The sequence below is a fragment of the Bison bison genome, unplaced genomic scaffold (genome assembly GCF_000754665.1).
Source record: "Bison bison bison isolate TAMUID 2011002044 unplaced genomic scaffold, Bison_UMD1.0 scf7180017864158, whole genome shotgun sequence".
NCBI lineage: Eukaryota > Metazoa > Chordata > Mammalia > Artiodactyla > Bovidae > Bison > Bison bison.
Genome location: NW_011494730.1, coordinates 1407514 through 1427942, shown reverse-complemented (window position 1 = coordinate 1427942; position 20429 = coordinate 1407514). Strand labels below are relative to the sequence as shown.

General features: G+C 53.2%; 2 protein-coding genes across 6 annotated transcripts in view; one reads left to right on the top strand and one right to left on the bottom strand.

The window, feature by feature from the left end:
* KIAA0319L (KIAA0319-like ortholog) overlaps positions 1-4573 on the bottom strand; it is a 97511-nt gene extending 92938 nt beyond the window's left edge. The window contains exons 1-2 of one of the 2 annotated variants that reach the window (XM_010841184.1): positions 4114-4573; positions 1303-1469 (exon numbers count right to left, since the gene is read on the bottom strand). In XM_010841184.1, coding sequence (XP_010839486.1) covers positions 1303-1441 — 139 coding nt within the window. In that variant the 5' untranslated portion in view covers positions 1442-1469; positions 4114-4573. The remainder of the gene's footprint in view (positions 1-1302; positions 1470-4113) is intronic. The other variant, XM_010841185.1, reaches the window with a different exon arrangement.
* A 119-nt stretch (positions 4574-4692) lies between these two features.
* Positions 4693-13492, top strand: NCDN (neurochondrin). Of its 4 annotated transcripts, XM_010841188.1 has the most exons (8): positions 4696-4781; positions 5039-5106; positions 5975-6115; positions 7216-8184; positions 9229-9470; positions 10015-10239; positions 10618-10760; positions 11970-13492. In XM_010841188.1, the coding sequence occupies exons 2-8, from the start codon at positions 5074-5076 to the stop codon at positions 12404-12406; spliced, it is 2190 nt and encodes a 729-aa protein (XP_010839490.1). In that variant the 5' UTR covers positions 4696-4781; positions 5039-5073; the 3' UTR covers positions 12407-13492. The 4 variants fall into 4 exon arrangements, with proteins under 4 accessions (XP_010839491.1, XP_010839490.1, XP_010839489.1 ...); XM_010841189.1 differs by lacking the exon at positions 5039-5106 and having other exon boundaries at positions 4693-4781; XM_010841187.1 differs by lacking the exon at positions 4696-4781 and having other exon boundaries at positions 5019-5106.
* The last annotated feature ends 6937 nt before the right edge of the window (positions 13493-20429 follow it).

The window sequence follows — 20429 nt, the reverse complement described above, 5'->3', positions numbered from 1 at the left end:
TTTTAGGGTTATCATAGAGATTAAATTAAATACATAGTGTCTATAACCTGGGGTCTGGTATGCAGTAGGTACACTTCAAAAAATGTGATTTTCCTACTCTGATGATGCTAAATCAGGTACTTATTTAATCTGAATAATCTTACATAAAATGTTGACCTGAAATAGCTAGCTGTCCCAGCAAAGCATCATCTGGGTAAAAAGTATTTAGGTCAGCTTTCTGTCAAATGCAATTTCCACTGCTATAATTATGCAATCATCAACCATCACTGCAAGACAACAAAAACCCCAAAGTTGATGTCACTGAAATTGCTAAATACAGTAATTATTTGGTTCTCAAGATCATGGCCACCAACTCCTTTTGGAAAGCAATAGTAATCTTGGTAATTATAGGATCAAAAGACTGATTATAGAACCAGACAGTGGTTTCTATAACAGAAGTCTTTCGGTCATTGCCCAGAACAGCAGCATACGCAGAAGTCATTCTCACTTCCATACTCTAAAAGGAACAATATCAACAAAGAACCAAAGGAAAAAAGACAGAAACAAAAGGGCTACTTTTTGAAATTTAGCCTTTTTGGCATTTTATCCTGGCAAGAGGTAAAAGACTGGGGAAATAATCTCTAGAAGGAAACCACACTTTAAAAATCTATCAGTATAAACCCTTTCTATGGAAAAAGGTACATTCTCCTTCTAAAGTACACAGGGTAGATTCCGTCAGGAAAGGAAAGAAAGCAAAGTATCACTTATGTTCATAGCACTGTACTACATGCTTTAATTACTTTATCTTTTAAATCAAGTTGTGAGGTAGGTCTTATTCTTCCTTACGGACAACAGGTAACTTGCTCAAGGTTTTGTAGTTATTAAGTGGAAAGAAACATCCAGCTTTTGGACCCAGGTCTAACTTTGAAACCTTTATCTTTTCATTACATCTTCATGAAATCTCAAAATGATCATGCCAGTTCTCTTTTCTGAGAAGGAGCCCAGGGGTTAAGACTGTGCACTTCCACTGCAGGTGGCGCAGGTCCCATCCCTGGTGGGGGACGAAGAATCCCGAATGCCATGTGGCAGCAAGCCAAAAAAAAATTTTTTTTCAAAAAATGGAAAAAAGAGAAAGAACCCAATTTAAATTTTGGTCTAAAACAAAACAGACAAACAAATAAACACAACAAACTAAGTGTTCACCAAAAGGGTGACCATTTCTATCAATTACCTCTTCTGGCTCTTACTAGTCTTTAAAATGAACTGACAGACTCACACAAAATACCCTTTTTAAAAAATCTTAAATATTAAAGAAAATGGTACCTGTTGGCAACCACAGAGCACTGAAGCAGAAGCAAAAATAAAACAGGTACAAGCTTTTCAACTGCTTCACAGACGTCTGCCAACAAAATCTTGATAAAAGCCAAGAAGCACGGCTTGGCTTGATTCCCAGCTTCTCCATGGCCTTCCAGACAGGCAGAACCAGTCCACTAGAAAGACAGAAAAAGAAGAAATTATATGCCAAGTAATTAATAATTGATTCCTCGAAATGCAGAGTGCTAGACAGTGTGACAGATCAGGGAGAAGAGAAATTTCAAGTTTGTCTTTCACTGTTCATACCTGTCTATAAATCTCAAACCTGAGCTTTGACATAGCCTATAATTATCAGGATAAAAACATAGCAAGGGATACGAAATGAATCCACTGTAAAGCTGAAACACTTTATATTCCATTATTTTCTAATCTAACAGTTAATCATCTATGTGGAAGAGTGGAAAGTGCACCCGACTGAAAAAAAAGATCTGAGTTTCAGTTCTAGCTCTGCTAACAGCTCTGTGACTTTATCCAAATACTGTTTTTTTTTAATCTATGAAAAGAAGAGTTTGGAGCACCACAGGTAAACTGATCTGAAGGTTTTTCTAGCTATGTTTTTATAAAGCTTTAATATGATTGTCATTAGGTAGGGCATGCATTCTCCAGTTTGCTATTGTCCCCACCACTCTTATCTTTAAAATCTATCCAGTTTATACTTTGATGTCACCTCCAGGATCCTTAGAATCATTAGCAATTCCTGACTTATATTCATATATCCACTCAACAAGTATTTACACAACCCCTATTTTGTACTAGGCATCCAGAATCTACGGGTTGAATGACAGGTCCCTTTTAGAAGAAAAAAATGACTTTCTATCAGTTTCTTCTTACACAACTTCCCTATATTGTATAAATTATTATATAAATGTTGGCAGCATTATGAGGGTTGACTGAGTTCTGAAGAAGCAATTCAAAAATCTTCTGTACTAAATACGCACCTGTCATCCACATCTAGAAAATGGCACAGACTGACAACCCCCAACCCTAGCCCAGCACTGTCTGGGTTGGATATCAATATCAGGAAACAAACACACACAGAGAACTGCAAAACTAAGGTACAGCCCACCCAAGAAAAAGTTTTCACTGAGCCTTAAGCATCTGAAGGTCTTCCTCTTTCTCATTCACTTCCACCCATTCCTATTTCTAGTGGTTGTCATTGTATGTTAGGGAGCAGGGGACAGAAAGGTGTGCAGGCCAGACACATGCTCAAGGGATTATGAAGTGGAGCCTAAGTTAGAAAGTATATCCAGCAACTTAGCCTCCCAAGACGGAAAGAGTGAATGTGCATGTGAGTGCGTGCGTATCAATCTTACCCAACACATAACTGCCTACCACAAAAGGATTTTAAATTCAAGGTGACTCAACACCTGTCATCAATAGCGTGGCAGGTGGGCGATAGAAGCATAAAAGAAATGAATAGGTTTTGAAAATGGGAATAATAAACACCACCAGATTGGCAAGCTGATTAGAAGGGCAAGGTCTCCCAAACAGTGCAGGAGACAGAGGCGGTTATTTTCTTGTGAACTCCCAATCAGTCTTCCCTCTGAAACCTACAATTGCTTAAGGGCACAAATCACTGCTAGGGTCCAGTCAAAGCCTGCTGACCAGAGGCAGGAACAACAACACAACACCAAGATCTAAATGGCTTGTTACAGAATCAAAGGGAAACAGCCCAGGGAGAGAACACACACCCCCACAATACTTGACAAATGAAAATCTAGAAAAGCAAGCAAGAGTTCTGGCATTTAGGGCGTTACAAGTACACCCGAAATAAAAGCACTCTCTGTTGCAGCAGCTGTTCAGACAGAGCAGGGGGTAATGTTTACTTAATACTTCAGGTTGATGGGGGATGTATCATAGTTCAGTCTGTCAGCTACATACGTGGAACTCCATTTATGTACCCAGCGATAAGATGTTTGAACAACGACAGAGCACGTCTGAAACAGCCTATTCAGCTAGTATGAGTAATCAAGAATAAAGCTCTTAAAAAAAAAAGTCTCGGATATTTGGGAAAGTTACAGAACAGACTGCCATGAATAGCTTTGCTTATATTTGCAGACATTGTTTCCCAAATAGCTGGAAAAATGAACAGATTGTTCTGGGAGGTCGTCCTTCCAACTCGTTCCCTAGCTTCCAGTCTGTTAATCAGACCAGAAAGCACAAGAAGAGTCAGTTAATACTCTTCACTAATTGCATCTGTTGTCAATTGGGCACAAGCACTGTGAGGTGAACGGAAGCAAAGCTTTCCTGGAATCTCGCCCGCGGTCTTTTCTCTCGACTTCCTTCATTTCACCTTTGTACTCACTGCAACCACTACAGGACCCCTCTGGGGGGGCATAATTATCAGTGTCCTGAATAAGGCAGGTTTCGCAACATAAGGTGCAAGTAGTGCTCAGCCCCGCCCCCGCTATTCAGCATCAACGTGCTGTCTTGGTGGGGAGAACACACACCAGAGACAGTAACTAGGGGCGAGGAAGGAAGGAGACCAGCAGCGTCTCGGGGCCGGTCGGTGTGTCTGTCTGTCAGGGGATGGAGGGAACAGCAGGACCAGGCTCGGGCCCCCCCAAAAATGGGCTCAGCCTGGGACTCCAGCTCGGCACCTGCAAAGCCAGAAGCAGCTGGATGACCTAGCCGGGCCAGGAGCGCCACCTCCGGGTCCCAACACCCGGCCAGCGCACCCCCAGAAATAGCCCGTCCCGCTCGCCCCTCCCATGGGCTCGTGGTCCTCGGCCCGGCAGCCAGCCGCCCCCGGCCACCTACCGGGGCTCAGGGCCACACAGCGGGGCCCCGGCTCTCGGCGGCCTCCGCCTCCTCCCGGTCCATGGGGTCGAGGCCCCAACCTCCGCTCCCCTCACCCGGAGGAGGAGGAAAAGGAAGAAGCGAATGCGGGCTCCCCACTCGGACAGCTCGCTCTCGCCTCAGCTGCCCTGGACCGCGACGACGGCCGGAAACGCCGCCCCCTCCCACCTGCCGGTCTCAACCCGGAAACACACTCTCCATGCTAAACAAGCCCTCCTGGCCCCCCCGGAAGCTCAATTCTAGCCGCGAGCCCGCGTGGGAGGAGGGGCAGTGCTGGAGGGCAGAACTACGCACGAGCGAAGGAACCTGGGTCCCCAGGCTGTCGCCTCCCGCTCTCCAGAAGCGGTCTGCACCTTCGCCCGCCCTGCGCGAGCCCCAGGCCGCAGACTCGGGCAATACCCACAAGCAAGATGGCGGCAGCGGCAGCACCCCCTACGGCTTAGCGCCCAGCCGTGCCATTGGCTGGAGCCCGGAGTGAGGCCGCCGCAGATTGGTCGAGAGCGCTGCGGGGGTGGGGGTGGAGCTGCAGCAGCCCGGAGCCTGGAGTGGGCTACGCGGCGTGAGCAGCGGCCCCAGGCTCCCGGAGCATCGCGCTCGGAGAAGACTTCGCCGCTCGGGGCCGCAGCCTGGTGAGCTCAGCCCCCTTCAGGCCCTCCCCTCCATCCCAGCCGGGGCCGCTCCGAACCGGCGCGGATCGATGCCGACACACCCCGGGGACCCTATCGCGACATCACCGTGCCCTGTCGAGACTCCATTTTGTCACAGCCCTTCTCAACATATAGCTATATCTTTTTTAAAAAAAAAATTTGCCCTGTCATCTTTGGGGGCTGTCCCATGTCGTGGTATTGCCGTGATCTCTCCGTGACATCACCGCGCCATCGTGAAGTGTGATCTCATCGCCGCCCTGTCGTGACTTCATCAATGTCGTGTTGTGACCTGGCTGCGGCGGGACAGGTGGTGACCGCCAGAAACCCTCCTCCCCTTCTCATCTCCCCATCTCAGCGGCCCCGCTTCGATTATCCGGCTTTTGGATTATCCGTTGTCCTGGGAGCTACCCGGGACCCCTTCTTGCTTCTCCAGCCCCTGCAGGCATCCACAGGCTGGTAGCCGGATGGGGAGGGGGAGGAGAGGGAGCGCAATTGATTAATTCTGCTGCTGCTGCTGCTGCTGCTGCTGCTTCTGCTGCTGCAGCTTCTGCCCGAGGGAGGGAAAGGAGAGGAGGCACAGAGCCTGCGGGGGCGACTAAGAGCCCTGGCTGTAGGGGTGGCGTCCCCAGAGGGGCCTCTGAGCCTTCCCTGGGTCAGCGCCCTGCGCCCTCACTTCTACTGAAGCTTGTGTCCTGTGTCTTCTAAAGAAGGGAGGGGAAAGGAAACCTAGCATGCCCTTTTCCCTCATGTCAGCCTGAGTCCGGATAATCGAACTTCACCATGTACGTTTCCATTCCTCCCTGTCCGTCCTCACCACTCCTTGTACGCCTGGTGGAGGGAAGCAAAACCTGGCCTTTGGTGCCAGGGGCAGCGGAGCAGTGGGGCCAGCCCTTTCCCGCCCCCAGGAGACTGTTGAGGAGAGCTGTCCAACTGAGCAGCAGGATGCGTGGTCCTTCTCTCCCACTTTTTGGAGGTGACCTTGGACCAGGGTCCCTTCCTCATCCCTAAGGACTTGAGGGTCCAGCCCCTTAAAGGGGCTCCCCCACGGGAGGTCAGTCCTGAGGAGTCCATCCCTCCTGATCCTCCTCCCTCTGTGCTAATCCCTCCCTCCCTCCTCCACTCCCACCCCCACCCCTCCTCTGCAGAGGGATGCTCAGTCCCTCTTGTGTTCACAGTTGGGCAAGGCGGGCATCATGGCCTCGGATTGCGAGCCAGCTCTGAACCAGGCAGAAAGCCGAAACCCCACCCTGGAGCGCTACCTGGGAGCCCTCCGTGAGGCCAAGAATGACAGCGAGCAGTTTGCAGCCCTGCTGCTAGTAAGGAACTGACTGACAGCTGGGAGGTGGGAAGGGCTGGGTGGTTGGGCCCTCTAGGAATGGGGTCAACAAGTCCCCAGGGATATATAGGTGCCGCTGGTAAACCTGGAGGCACCAAAGAAGGTCCAAGGCACCTTACCTGTGGACTCATTTTTGCTCCCGCTGCATATGGGAGCAAAGGGGGAAATAAGGGTGAATAAAGCTTGTGGCTCTTAGAAGCCTTGGAGGAGGCTGCCTGGGTCTGCTCTTTGGGGCGTCCCAGAGCATATGGGAGCTGACTCATAGGGTAATAGCAGCAGGTAGTAACTAGTGCAGAATACTTGATGGCTGGGGATGCATGTTCTGGAGGTGGAGAGTCGCAGGACTGAAAGTGACTGGGAAAGGGTCCCTGGGGATGGCCAGAATGGGTATGTAGGTTGAGGATGAAGGAGCTGGTTTGGGGCTCAGCCCTATTGGAAGAACCCAGGCTGGGGACAGCAGAACAGGAGCTGCAGTGCTGGGAAGGGGGGGCTGGTGTGTGGGGGGGTGAAGGGAGGAGGGAGTACAGCCTGCTTGTTTGCCATGGCAACAGGGAGACGGCTCGGGAGTCAAGGGCTCACACTGCAGCAGAGGAGGTGTTTAGGTGAAATGTAAGGGGAAATGTTTTGACAGGCAGAGCGGCGAGACACAGGAGCCATTTCCTCTGAGAAGGTGGCGGGAATGGATGAGAGACTTCTCGAGGGAGTGATTAGAGAGGGACCCCAAGTCCTTGGAGAATTTTAAACACTTGAGTTCCAACCTCTTGCAACTCAGATGTTGGGCCTCTAGCTCAGACATCAAGAACTTTCCAGCTAACGGGGTCACGACATGACAGAAAGAACAGTTGAGGAGGACTGGACCTTCCTTCTGCAGGGTTCCTAGAGGAGGGATCCCAGAGGCCACACTTGTCTGCCTCAGGGGAGAAGCAAGGATCTGGATAAGGTGATCTCTGGGAGGCTTCCTGACCCCAGAGTGAGTCCTGTTACATAACCTAGTCCTGCTGATGGTCCACCCCCAGAGTGCAGGGCAGAGTCTTTGCCAGCCCTTCCTTCCATCCTGCTGATCACACATACTTCCCTCAGGTGACCAAGGCAGTCAAAGCAGGTGACATCGATGCCAAAACTCGGCGGCGGATCTTTGATGCCGTCGGTTTCACCTTCCCCAATCGACTCCTGACCACCAAGGAGGCGCCGGATGGCTGCCCCGACCACGTTCTCCGGGCCCTGGGCGTGGCCCTGCTGGCCTGCTTCTGCAGTGACCCTGAACTAGCCGCCCATCCCCAGGTCCTGAACAAGATCCCCATCCTTAGCACCTTCCTCACAGCCCGGGGGGACCCTGACGATGCTGCCCGCCGTTCCATGGTCGATGACACCTACCAGTGCCTGACAGCCGTGGCAGGCACCCCCCGTGGGCCCCGACACCTCATTGCTGGAGGCACCGTGTCTGCCCTGTGTCAGGCGTACCTAGGGCACGGCTACGGCTTTGACCAGGCCCTGGCACTCCTGGTGGGGCTGCTGGCTGCTGCTGAGACACAGTGCTGGAAGGAGGCGGAGCCCGACCTGCTGGCTGTTTTGCGGGGCCTCAGCGAAGATTTCCAGAAAGCCGAGGATGCCAGCAAGTTTGAGCTCTGCCAGCTGCTGCCCCTCTTTCTGCCCCCAACAACCGTGCCCTCTGAGTGCCTCCGGGATCTGCAGGCTGGGCTGGCACGCATCCTGGGCAGCAAGCTGAGCTCCTGGCAGCGCAACCCTGCACTGAAGCTGGCCGCCCGCCTGGCACACGCCTGCGGCTCCGACTGGATCCCAGCGGGCAACTCCGGGAGCAAGTTCCTGGCCCTGCTGGTGAACCTGGCATGCGTGGAGGTGCGGCTGGCACTGGAAGAGACGGGCACAGAGGTGAAAGAGGATGTGGTGACCGCCTGCTACGCCCTCATGGAGCTGGGCATCCAGGAATGCACCCGCTGTGAGCAGTCGCTGCTTAAGGAGCCTCAGAAGGTGCAGCTTGTGAGCATCATGAAGGAGGCCATCGGGGCTGTCATCCACTACCTGCAGCAGGTCAGGGCGGGGCGGGGGAGGGCATGGGAGGGGGAGGGGGCTTGGTGCAGGCGGGGAGCCAGAGCAAGGGAGAGAGCGAAGTGAAACCTCGGCCCTGGGTGTACAGCTGATCCTGCAGCACTCCAGGGAGTAGTGTATGGCGAGCCTCCCTCTCCCTCCTCCCTCCTTCCCTCCCTGAGCCTCCACACAAGCACCACACCACACACCATATGTGCACTCACATCACAGTACACACACGCACACACAACACAGAAGCCTCCCACTCACAACCCTCCCCCCGATCCACACACACTCTAGTGAAGCAGCCTGTCCTGCTCAGGCTGCAGCGTTGTCTTACACACGTACACATACAAACAGGAGCCAGGCTGCCGGTTCCTGACCTCCCTGCCCAACTCCCATTTGATCACCTCCCCCAACACCCCTCCCCGCTCCTGTCCGAGAGTCCAGCTCTCCTGTCCCATGGGGCTTCACTCAGAACTCTGGTCTCTAGTAGCCTGTTCCAGCCACTGAACTCAGCCCCCTGACCTCCCACCTACCACGCCAAGCTCTCTCATGGTCTCATTCTTTCTGACTTAGCCCAAAGCGGGGCTTCTCTCCCACCACTCGCACCACTGCCACCAGTAGGGATGTTTCCTCAGTAGCCGGGGCCTGGCCTCCCCCCCCATACCTCCCACCTCCACGAGGTATGTGCGATCACCCCTGGTCAGAGCTGGGTGTTGACCGAGAGGGAATGTTTATCTAGCCGTGGACCTGTGGGTGTCCTTGCCTTGAGGTGCTTTAGAGGTTGAGTGCCAGCGAGTGCAGGGCCGTGTCCTCTGGAGTCCAGTTGGCTCAGCAGGCCTGCACGGGGGGCCTGCTCTGCGCCAGGCCCCTGTTGAGTGAGCATGTCCCAGCCATGTGCTGGGTTCTGGGCCTGAAGGGCTGGCCTTTGCAGAGCTTGCAGGCCAGAATTTCCTAGTTGTGTTATTCCAGGCCGGCCAGCGTGCTGGCCGGGCAGGGGAGGGTCTCTGGTTCTGCTCCATCTCAGGGCTCCTCTGGTAACAGGTAGGGCCAGAGAAGCAGAAGGAGCCCTTTGTGTTTGCCTCCGTGCGGATCCTGGGTGCCTGGCTGGCCGAGGAGACCTCGTCCCTGCGCAAGGAGGTCTGCCAGCTGCTGCCCTTCCTCGTCCGCTATGCCAAGACCCTCTACGAGGAGGCCGAGGAAGCCAACGACCTTTCCCAGCAGGTGGCCACCCTGGCCATCTCCCCTACCACCCCTGGGCCCACCTGGCCCGGGGACGCGCTCCGGTGAGTTTGTGCTTACGGTCTGTTGAGCCAGAATGTTCTAAAGGAAGGGTTGTGACAGGGACACCTCCTCTCTCCCCAAACTCGGCTGTGCTGGGCTTCCTGACTGGGGCATGGGTTTGGTATTCTTTCTTTTGGGGGAGTAGAGGGGGATTGTTCCCACAGAACACCTGGGCTTCCTAAGTCTCACTTGCCAAGCCCAGATTGTTCTGTAGAGAGAGAACTCCAGCTTATTAAGCACCCGCTGCCTGCCAGGCATTTTATTTCACCCTTTACCAAAACTCGGTCCTCCCAGCACCCCAGGACAGGAGTCTCATCCACGTCTTCAGGGTGAGGAAGCAGACTCCTAGAGGTTAAGGTCACGTGCCCACACTCACAGCCCAGGTTTGAGCCCAGGCCTGTGCAACTCCGAAGTCTGTGTTCTTTCTACAGTGCCTACAAGGACATGTTCTCCTTCTCCCCAACTTCTGTTCCTCTTTGATGGGGTGCCCCCCCCGAAGGGAATCCTGGTGCCTTCATCTCACCCCTCACATTTCTGTCCCTCCAGGCTCCTCTTGCCCGGCTGGTGCCACCTGACCGTCGAGGATGGGCCCCGGGAGATCCTGATCAAGGAGGGGGCCCCCTCCCTTCTGTGCAAGTACTTCCTGCAACAGTGGGAACTCACCTCCCCCGGCCACGACACCTCAGTGCTGCCTGACAGCGTGGAGATCGGCCTGCAGACCTGCTGTCACATTTTCCTCAACCTCGTGGTCACTGCACCAGGGCTGATCAAGTGAGGCTGGGGAGGAGGTTGGAGGAAGCAGGGACCCTGCTCAGACTTGCTGCAGTCTTGGTCTCTTCCTCTGCTTCCCTGGGCCCATGGGTTCCTGTTAACGTTAGAACCAAAGGGCCTTGGAATAGAGAGAGCCACCCCGCACTGGGATCTGGCATGTGTGGAACTCCCCCTGGGCGTGTATGTCTACCTGCTCCGGCCATAACCCAGTCTGTGCTCCCCAGATGCTGCAGAAGGGGGCCCACGGTTAACTGTTCACCATGCTGCCTAATTCCTTGCCAAACCCTGGCCTGGTGAAACTGGGAGCCCAGGTTGCCCCAGGGCTTGGTCTGGGTCCACTCATCCCCTGCCTCCCGTCTTTGCTCCCTTTCTCCCCAGGCGGGATGCCTGCTTCACTTCTCTGATGCACACCCTGATGGCGTCGCTGCCTTCACTGGTTCAGCAGCAGGGGAGGCTGCTTCTGGCTGCCAACGTGGCTACCCTGGGCCTCCTCATGGCCCGGCTCCTGAGCACCTCTCCAGGTAAGCCCCTGGGGACCCAGTCCGAACAGATGGAAGGCCTGGGTGGACGCAGAAGACCAGGCTGTGTTCTGGGCACAAGTCATCATTTTTCTGAAAATGGTTTTACAGAATTTTCCAATCAATCTCTGAAGTGCACCTCCATCCCCCGCCCCGCCCCACCCTTCTTCCCCGAATGATAATAACATCTTCTTCCTTCTATAGACTTTGAAGGCAAGGCCTGGTGGGTGTAAGTACAGGCCAGCTCTCAGGCACAGGCATAAGCACCTGGAACCCCCAGCAGCCCGAGGAATCTGAATTCTGTGTTTTCAAGGTGGAGCCGCCCCCACCCAGGCCCTGAGTCAGAAACACGACTTCTCTCCATTGAGGTTTTTCTCTGCTCAGCGCTTCACCTCCCTCATGACAGGCTTCAGTGCTCTTTCAGCACGTCCCTCCCTCCCCGCCTGCGCCTCACTCTGGCTGTGTGCAGGTTGGGGGGGCATCCGCTCCAGCCCCCTACCAGCCCTCTGTGTCTCCCACTTTGGCCGTGGGTGTCTGCTTGGGTCCCTCTGTCCCCGCCTGTTCCCTGTACCCCATCTGTCAGGTTGGAGGAGCTGCACAGATGCCTGGGAACAGAGTGTAATGAGCCCGTATCCTCAGCAGCCTCTGTTCCCTGTGCGGGGGGATCCCAGTAGGGTGCCTGGCAGCTGGAAGAGGGGCATGTCCCAGTGGATCAGGAGCCCCACCCCACCCTACCTGACCCTCTCGCCCTGAGCTCCCTCAGATCCAGGCTGCGTCTCCACAGCCCCTGAGTAGAGCCCCCAGTGCTGGTTAGCCCGACAGCCTCGGGAGAGCGTCTGCAGTGCAAGGGGCATAGTAGCCCTGCAGGCCAGTGAGCCAAGCCCATGGTCCCCTCTGGCACCTTCTTCTGGCCTAAGAATCAAATTGCCACACCCCCCTCATTGCTGAAGGGCTGGGCCCAGCAGAAGCTCCCATCACCACTCAGACTGTAGCAGGGTCCGACCACGAGGTAGAGTGCCAAGATTATTACATTTCATTCTCATGACAAGGGTTCTAAGATTAGCACCACTGGCCCCATTTTACTCGTGGGAAGAAACCAGACCCAGAAAGTGAATTACCTGAGGTCCCACCAGGACGGGGGGAAGGGCAGGGGGGATCCGGTGAGGCCGCCAGCCCCTCTGGTTCATGCCCCTCTCCCTGCTTGCCTTCCAGCTCTGCAGGGGACGCCCGCATCCCGAGGTTTCTTCGCAGCTGCCATCCTCTTCCTGTCGCAATCCCACGTGGCCCGGGCCACGCCCGGCTCAGAGCAGGCAGTGCTGGCCCTGTCCCCCGACTACGAGGGCGTCTGGGCGGATCTGCAGGAGCTCTGGTTCCTGGGCATGCAGGCCTTCACGGGCTGCGTGCCCCTGCTTCCCTGGCTGGCCCCTGCCGCCCTGCGCTCCCGCTGGCCCCAGGAGCTGCTGCAGCTGCTGGGCAGCGTCAGCCCCAACTCTGTCAAGCCTGAGATGGTGGCTGCCTATCAGGGCGTCCTGGTTGAGCTGGCAAGGGCCAACCGGCTGTGCCGGGAGGCCATGAGGCTGCAGGCCGGGGAGGAGACTGCCAGCCACTACCGCATGGCTGCCCTGGAGCAGTGCCTGGCCGAGCCCTGAGGGGGCATCCACTGGGGACAGACCTGGGGGTGGGCAGCGAGGGAGGAGGGAGGAGGCATCTCCCCTGAAGCCCCCCAGTTAGACCCCCCTCCCCAAACTTCCCCCCCAAACACCCCAGCTTTCTGGCTTTTCTGAGGGGTGAGGGCATGGCGCCCACTCTTCAAGTGTAAGGAACTGCGTCACCCCCCCTGGGCCCACTCTGGGGCAGGGATTGACTTGGAAATCAGTGTGGCTGTCCCCGCCAGGTCGGGGGAGGTGGGAGCAGCCCCAAGAGAGGGGGGGCACTAGGTGTCATTTTGCCAGAATGTCTCGCTCCCTCGTAGGAGAGAGGCCCCCAAATGGGACAGGGCTGGCAGGAGCCGGCTGCCTCGGCCCATGCGCCCTGCCGGCCAGGGCGTGGGCTCCCCAAGACCATGGTGCCCCTCTGGCCTCCCAGGTCCACGTCCTTTAAATTGGCCTTTTGGTTCTTGCCCTTGGCCCCCTTGGGCAGAGAGCAGGCTCAGGCCGTTGACATTGCAGTTCTTCCTGTCAACTTCAGTGATCCAGGGTCTGAACTGCCCCAACCTTCCGGGGGAACCTGGGGCAGACAGGCCTGGTGGGGGGGTCAGGAAACCTCCTTCCACGTGAGCTTCCTTGAGGGGACCCAGGAGCCCTTGAGCCCTGGTCTCTAAGCTTTTGTGTCGTGTTGCAGCAGAGTGACAGTGGGGGCTGGGGAGTTATTTATTTTGCCTGTCCTTATCCCTGCTTGGACTCCCGAGCACCTGATCCCTGTCCCCTTGGTGCCATCTGGCCTGGCTGGAGCCAGGAGCCGGAAGGATGCTTTCCCAGAATCCGCATGTTCCCCTAGTGACTGCACCCCATCGCCATCGTGGTGCCTGGCTTCCACTCCCACCCCCGCTGATGATTGCTCTCTGCCGAGAGACGCGACTGGCGGCTCCAGCAGGGACTACCTTTCTTACAAACCCAGGGGACCCCCACCCCAGCCTGACCCCTTGCTTCCCTCTTCCCTCCCCCAGTGCGTTCTGTGATCACCAAGTTCAAAGCTGTGCAATGTGGACACTCAATAAATGTTCATTGGTGACAAAACGGCTCCTGTGTGGTCTGTCCTGCACCTTCTTCCCTCCGGGCCCCAGCAGCTCACGACACACATGCCCTGCTAATCACAGTTCACAAGTGCCCTCTCATTCAGTCCCCCCAAGAATCCAATGAAGCAAGTGTCATCCCGATACTGAAGAAACTGAGGTGCCGGGAGATTTGCTCAAAGTGTTGCAGCCTGTAAGTCCCAGAGCCAAGGCTCCATCCAGGCCATCCAACTTCTCAGCCCGCACCCTTCAATGGCAGAGCAGGTGGCAAACTCATGTTGATGTGGTGAGGCCTGGATGGGTGAGGGGAAACTTGTGTTCTTTTGTCCAAATGAAGTGCTGCCCCTCCAGGCCAGCAGGTTGCTGCCAAGTTAGCTGTCACCTCCTCCAGTGTTTAAAGAGAAGTCAAAAATCTGTTTTTAATGTGAAATCTGATTTTGAATGTTGATATTTTAATTAAATCATCACTACCCCAACAAAACATCTGCAGGCCAAATGTGACTTTCAGGCAGCCAGCTGTTCATTTCCGTTGTATGCCAAGTGAGAAGGGGAAATATCTGAGCGCGTCACTGGGGCCTGGACTGGAGCACCCACTGCCTCCCCAGGCCTGAACCAAAGCTGTAAGGCTGGAGCCAGACCAGTCCCAGGTCCACACTCTACAGACCCTTCTCCCCCTAGCCCTCAAGCCTACAAGCATTCGTTGAGCATTTTCTAAGTACCCACCTGTGGTTGGCTATGCATAGATAGCAAAATTGATTTATCTATTGGATGTACTCAAAGTTGTGTCCTTGGCATGGAGTCCCTGAAGTCCCTGAAAAGTATGAAGTCAGACCCTGTCCGCCAAGCAACTTAAAGTCTAGAGGGGAAACAGAGAAGGCAAAGGGCAACTCCTAAAGACTTAGGCAGTTGCTTCTATGAGGGGGTCTGTATAGCGTGGCTGGAATATGAGATCCCCTCAGCCTGGCTGAATCACTCCAGGAAAATTCAGAGGAGCTATCTGTGGCGAGACCTGAGGGGAGAAGGAGCTTGCCAGATGCACAAACAGAAGAATAGGAACTTGGGAACTGCAAGTAGGGGAGTGTGAGGTGCAGAGTGGTGGAAGATGAGGTTGGACCCATGAGCAAGGGCCAGATCTTACAAATTCTGGTGTGCCATGTCTAGGAGCTTAGATGGGAATCATGCTGAGGCTTTAGATTTTTTAGCAGATTGAGTGTGACTCTGTTTGCGTTGTAGAAAGATGACTTTGGCTGCAAGAGGGACGACTGAGGCAGAGAACTTGGAGAGGAGTTAGTAAGTCTGAATTAAGCCAGTGGCCATGAGGGTGGAGAAAGTAAGGGTGGTCGGCGTTAGTTAGTTGGCCTGGTGATTAACTGGAAGTGAAGAGGGATGAAGAGAAAGGATGACTCCCAGGTTCCTGTTCTGGGCCAATGAGTGACTAACGGGGCCATTCACTGTCATGGGGAGAAAAACAGGTTTGTGCAAAATGTAAGCTCATCTTGGTAAATGGTGAATTTGCACTGCTGATATCCAGGGGGAATTGTCTCTCTGCAGTCTGGAGCTTGGCGAGAGGCCTGGGCAAGTGACAGATTCAGGAGTTGTCGGGATCAGCAGTCCTTAAAGTGATGGAAGTGACTGAGATCATCTGGGGAGGTGAAAAGAGAAGGGAAGGGCGCCCCAAAGCCAAGGACAACTGCCCCTGGTCCCTGCTCTCAAAATACTCTCCCTCATCTGGTGGAGAAGACAAACACTGCAGAAATCCTCAGAATGCAAGGCAGACTGGAGTCTGTACTTTGGTGAGGGTTGGTCGGAGAGTTCTTGACTCTGGAATGCGAGGAGGGCTAGGCTGCCAAGTAACACCAAGTTTGCTCCTGGTAATTCAGCACCAAAGGAGAAGGGGGCACGTGAGCTGCAGTTGTGAGATCTGACCACCAGGTGGAGCCTGAGTATCTCCTTGTGCCTGATTTCCCCTACCCTGCATGCCACCAGGCCAAGAGCAGAAAGCTGTCAAAGGCAGGCAGGAGGGTGGCTGTGTTAACAATAAAGGAGGCAGGCCTGAGTCCTTTCTTAACATAAACTCCTACTGCAAACTCACTTTTTGAAAAGAGAGGGAAAGATTTGAGCCTGGGAGAAGAGCAATAGGGCTATTTGAACATGCATACCTACGTGTAAATATATGTCCTGTGTCCCCACGTGTATGTGTTTCTCATAAGTGTCTCTGTGCATGTTGTGTGCCCTGTGTGTCCAGGAGTGTCTGCATATGGACCCTGTGCACATTCCAGGCCCCCATATGTGTGCATTGTTGCAGAGAGTGGGCAACTGGCAATGCCCACCTCCATGCCTCAGAAAGTGAGGAGGTCCTGGACAAGAAAGGGAATAGAGTCTGCAACCAGGAAATTTTGAGGATCCTCCAAAGAGCAAACCATGAAGAACATCCCTCTCCTCAGAAGCCATAAGCAAAATCACTCACTGATCATAATGTGACTTGTCCACACTTTACCTGGGCTCTATGTCTAGTAACCCAGAGTCATGTTCACATGTGTGCATGCTCAGTCGTATCTGACTCTTTTGTGACCCCACAGACTACAGCCCGCCAGGCTCCTCGGTCCATGGAATTTTCCAGGTAAGAATACTGAGTGTGTCGCCACTTCCTACTCCAGGGGATCTTCCCGACCCAGGGATCGAACCCGTGTCTCTTGTGTGTCCTGCATTGACAGGAGGATTCTTTACCACTGAGCCACCTGGGAAGACATATTCATTTAGAAGTCTTCCTAAAGGAGCTTAGGAATAGGCTGAGGAATTCATAAACTCACCCATTCATTCATTCATCATTTATTTAATAAGCCTTTACTCACCACCTGCTGTGTACCAAACCCAGCGCCAGACTAGACATATTTTCTGTTTCACCTTTCTTCTTCTTGTAAACTGGTTCATGAGGCAGGAAAGGAAAATTAGTTGCAGCTGCAAAGAGCCTAAAATGCCAATTACGGTGTTTCAGTTTTTTTGTTCCCTGAAGATGGGCCATGAGGAGCCCCAGGAGAGTTTTCAGCCAGGAAGTAACATGGTCCAGTCACTTTTGTTGAAGAAGAGAAATGAAAGAAGACAGGAGACCAGTTTGAGGTAGGGGGTTGTTGCAATGGTCCAGGCAGTGGTTCCCAGGCTTTATTGTACTGCTGAGTCACCTCACAGGCTTATGGCTGGGCCCCTTGCCCAGAGTTCCTAATTCAGTAGGTCTGGGTGGGGTCTAAGAACTGACACTTTTAACAAGTTCCAGAAGTTGTAGGTGATGCTGGGTCAGAGACCACACTTTGAGAACAACTTGTCTAAAAGGAAGAGTATGGCAGCTTAAGATGCTGACAGAGGATGAAGAGAGATGTTTAAGAATTAGAAATGATGATCCTCTATGAGGATTAGGGGCTTCCCTTGTGGCTCAGCTGGTAAAGAATCCGCCTGCAATGCGGGAGACCTGGATTTGATCCCTGGGTTGGGAAAATCCCCTGGAGAAGGGAAAGGCTACCGACTCTAGTAGCTTATGGAGGTGAGGCAAAGGACAGAGCCTGGAATGGCTCTTTTTAATTTGAAGAATGGCGGTACCATTTACAGAACTCTAGAACATGGGAGGAGAAGCAGGTTGGAGTTGGTGGTGGTGGTAGAGATGTTTGACTTCAGTTTGGGGTTCCGAAGGTCTCAGCTGCAACAAGTTGTCTGGAGGGAATAGCCAGTAGGCAATGGCCCCTGTGGGTCTGGATTTCTAGTGAGAGATACAGACTGGAGATAACAAGGTTGGTAGATAACGATGGGCAGGGAGTCATTAAAGTCTTGAAAGGGGATGAACTCACTAGTGAAGAGTGTAGCTAGGAAGAAAAGGTAGAAGCTACAACTCAGGATGAATAAGTGACCTTAAGGGTGTGGTTGAAAAGAGGGGAGATAGAAGAGAAGATTGAGAAAGGGTCAGAAAAGAGGAGAAATAAGCAAGAAGGAGTTGTCTTAAACTGCAAGGAAGTAGGGTGAGGAAAGGCACTGGGCAGGCAGCTTTTCTGGTCATTCTGGCCTTCCTAAGCCTACTGGGGAGAGCAGGAGATGCCCAGAGCTGGCACAGGCATCATAAGTCTCACTGGTCCTGGACGTTTCCCAAAGGCATCCACCGACCTGCATGCACGTGCTGTCACACGTACACCTGTCCTGGAGCCTGATGTCTAGTGTCCTGTGGGGAAGAGGGGTCTCCCCACAGACCCCCACATCCATGTAGATATACACACACATACTCCTGACTTCTTATCTGCCCTGGGCACGAGGTTGCAAAATTGCTGCCCAATTTTGCTTTCTCTATCACCTTAGCTGGTGGTTTCAGCTTCTGGAAAGTTCCTAGTGATGAAACTTTGGCTGTTTCTAGCCTCCTCCTTCCCCTAAAGCCTCCCAGACTGAGATGACCCAGACCTGAGCTCTGCACCCGAGGCGTGCCTTTTGCAAAACACCCCTCAGGTCTCCTCCACACACCTCCCAATCTCTATCTCCCTTTCTCCTCTAATCTAGCTCACTATCTTAATCTTTACTTTCTCATCCTCCACTTCATTAGAAAGGGGTCTAAGAAAACATCTAGTCCACTCTTCCCTCCCATATTGTTGTTGTTGAAGTTGCAGAAACTGAGATCAGAGAGGAAAGGGGGCTTGCTCGGAATCACACAGTTCATCAGAGTCAGAACTAGATTCTAGGCACCTGAATCTAAGGCAATACAGAACAGTGATTCTGAACACAGAAAGAGGCTAGAGGCAGACTGCTCCAGCTCTGCCACTCAGCTAGCTCCTTGACCTCGGGCAAGTCATGTCACTTCTCTGTACCTCACTTATCTCACCTGAGAATAGGGGTGATAAGGGTTTCTATCTCATAGGGTTGTTGTGAGCATTAAATAACTCAATATTCATCAAGTATTTAGCATACAGTCTGACACAGTATGTCATAAGTTGTGATTATTTCTATTCAAACCTAGACAGCATATTAAAAAGCAGAGACATCACTTTGCCTACAAAGGTCCCTTATAGACAAAGCTATGGTTTTTCCAGTAGTCATGTACAGATATGAGAGTTGGATCATAAAGAAGGCTGAGCACTGAAGATGGATGCTTTCTAACAGCGGTGCTGGAGAATACTCTTGAGAGTCCCTTGGACAGCAAGGAGATCCAGCCAATCCTAAAGGAAATCAACTCTGAATACTCATTGGAAGGATTGAGGCTGAAGCTCCAATACTTTGGCCACCTGATGTGAAGAGCCGACTAATTGAAAAAGACCCTGATGCTGGGAAAGATTGAGGGCAGGAGGGAGAAGTGGGTGACAGAGGATAGATGGTTGGATGGAATCATCCACACAAAGGACATGAGTTTGAGCAAATTCCAGGAGATAGTGAAGGATGGGGAAACCTGGTGAGCTGCAGTTCATGCGGTTGGGGAGTCGGACGTGAGTTAGCAACTGAACAACATTCCTACTCTGCCCTAGTCGGCGGAGTATCTTCTTGCCATTTTTTTTTTTTTAATTTTTGGCAGTGCCACGTGGCATGTGGGATTTAAGTTCCCCAGCCAGGGATCTAACCCACACCCCCTGCCATGGAAGCACAAAGTCTTAACCACTGGATTGCCAGGGAAGATCCCAACTTATTTTTTTTTTTAAACATTCCATCTGCTTTCTTAATTCTCATTCCCCTTACCATTTCTCTCATTTTGTTGTTCAGTCACTAAGTCGCGTCTGACTCTGTGACCCCATGGACTGTAGCACACCAAGATTCCCTGCCCTTCGTTATCTCCTGGAGTTTGCTCACACTCACGTTCATGGAGTCGGTGATGCTATCTAACCATCTCATCCTTTGCTGCCCCCTCTCATTTCCCTTTCTTTAATTCTTGTCCCTCTTCCTCAGGAAGGAAAGGCTGGGATTTGAAGTAAAGCAAAAGTGACTGCAGAGACTGGAACACACTTGACAGCCAGCCGGTGCCTGTCCTGGTAATACACAAACACACAGCCTGTGCATGTTATGCATGTAAATGGAATGACAGCACACGGTCCATATGGTGTCAGTTACAGCTTCGGGCAACATCCTTTGGAGATGACCCACCCAGGCTCAATCAGCCCAGGACCTCAAGGCTGCAGAAATACCTTGAACCCTACTCAGGTTAAACTCATGCCCAATCCCAGTGCCAGGCAACTCTTTGTGCAGTCAGTTTGTGTCTCCAGCTTCCTCAGACCTGGGCTAGGTATTGGGAGTTACCAGCTGGGGGAAGCCTGAGTGAAGTAAGCACCCTCAGAGGGGTTTTTTCCCAGAAACATGCAGAGAGGCTGGGATGGCGCCCAACTCACACACACACACACACACACACACACGCACACAGACTCATACGCTGATATATGTTTGCACAGGAGCCAGTGGGCTTGAGTCTGCAACTCACAAACCTCTTACACTTTCAGGACTGCCCACCTCAACCATAATGGGGTGAGGTGGTTAGAGAAAGGACTGATACCCATCTTACAGACTGGCAAGCTAAGGCCGAGGAAGGGTAGTGCTTTGCTCCAAAGGCAAAGATGGGGCAGAGCCAAAGCAAACCAAGACCCTTGTGTCCCAAGCTCGAATTCTCCTCTGTTTCAAGGTAGCTGGGAGCTTTGAGCCTAGAAGGCGCTCAGACCAGCGCAGATTGGAACCACGACTCTATCCTCTCCAGGGGGTCGCGCCAAAGCCACGCCTCCTCTTGAGCAAGTCACTGGGGAGCGGGGAGAAAGCGGCCCTAGCATGTCTCTTTAATGCGCGCCCCCGGAGGCCCCGCGCGCCCCCGCCACTATAACTGGAGTGCATGGAGCAAGCTGCCTTCAGAGAAAGAAGGCGGGCGCTGGGCACCCGTTGACCGACTTTTCCAAGTGCGATCAGCTCCCGTCCGACCCACATCCCGCCCCCATGGACCCGCCCAG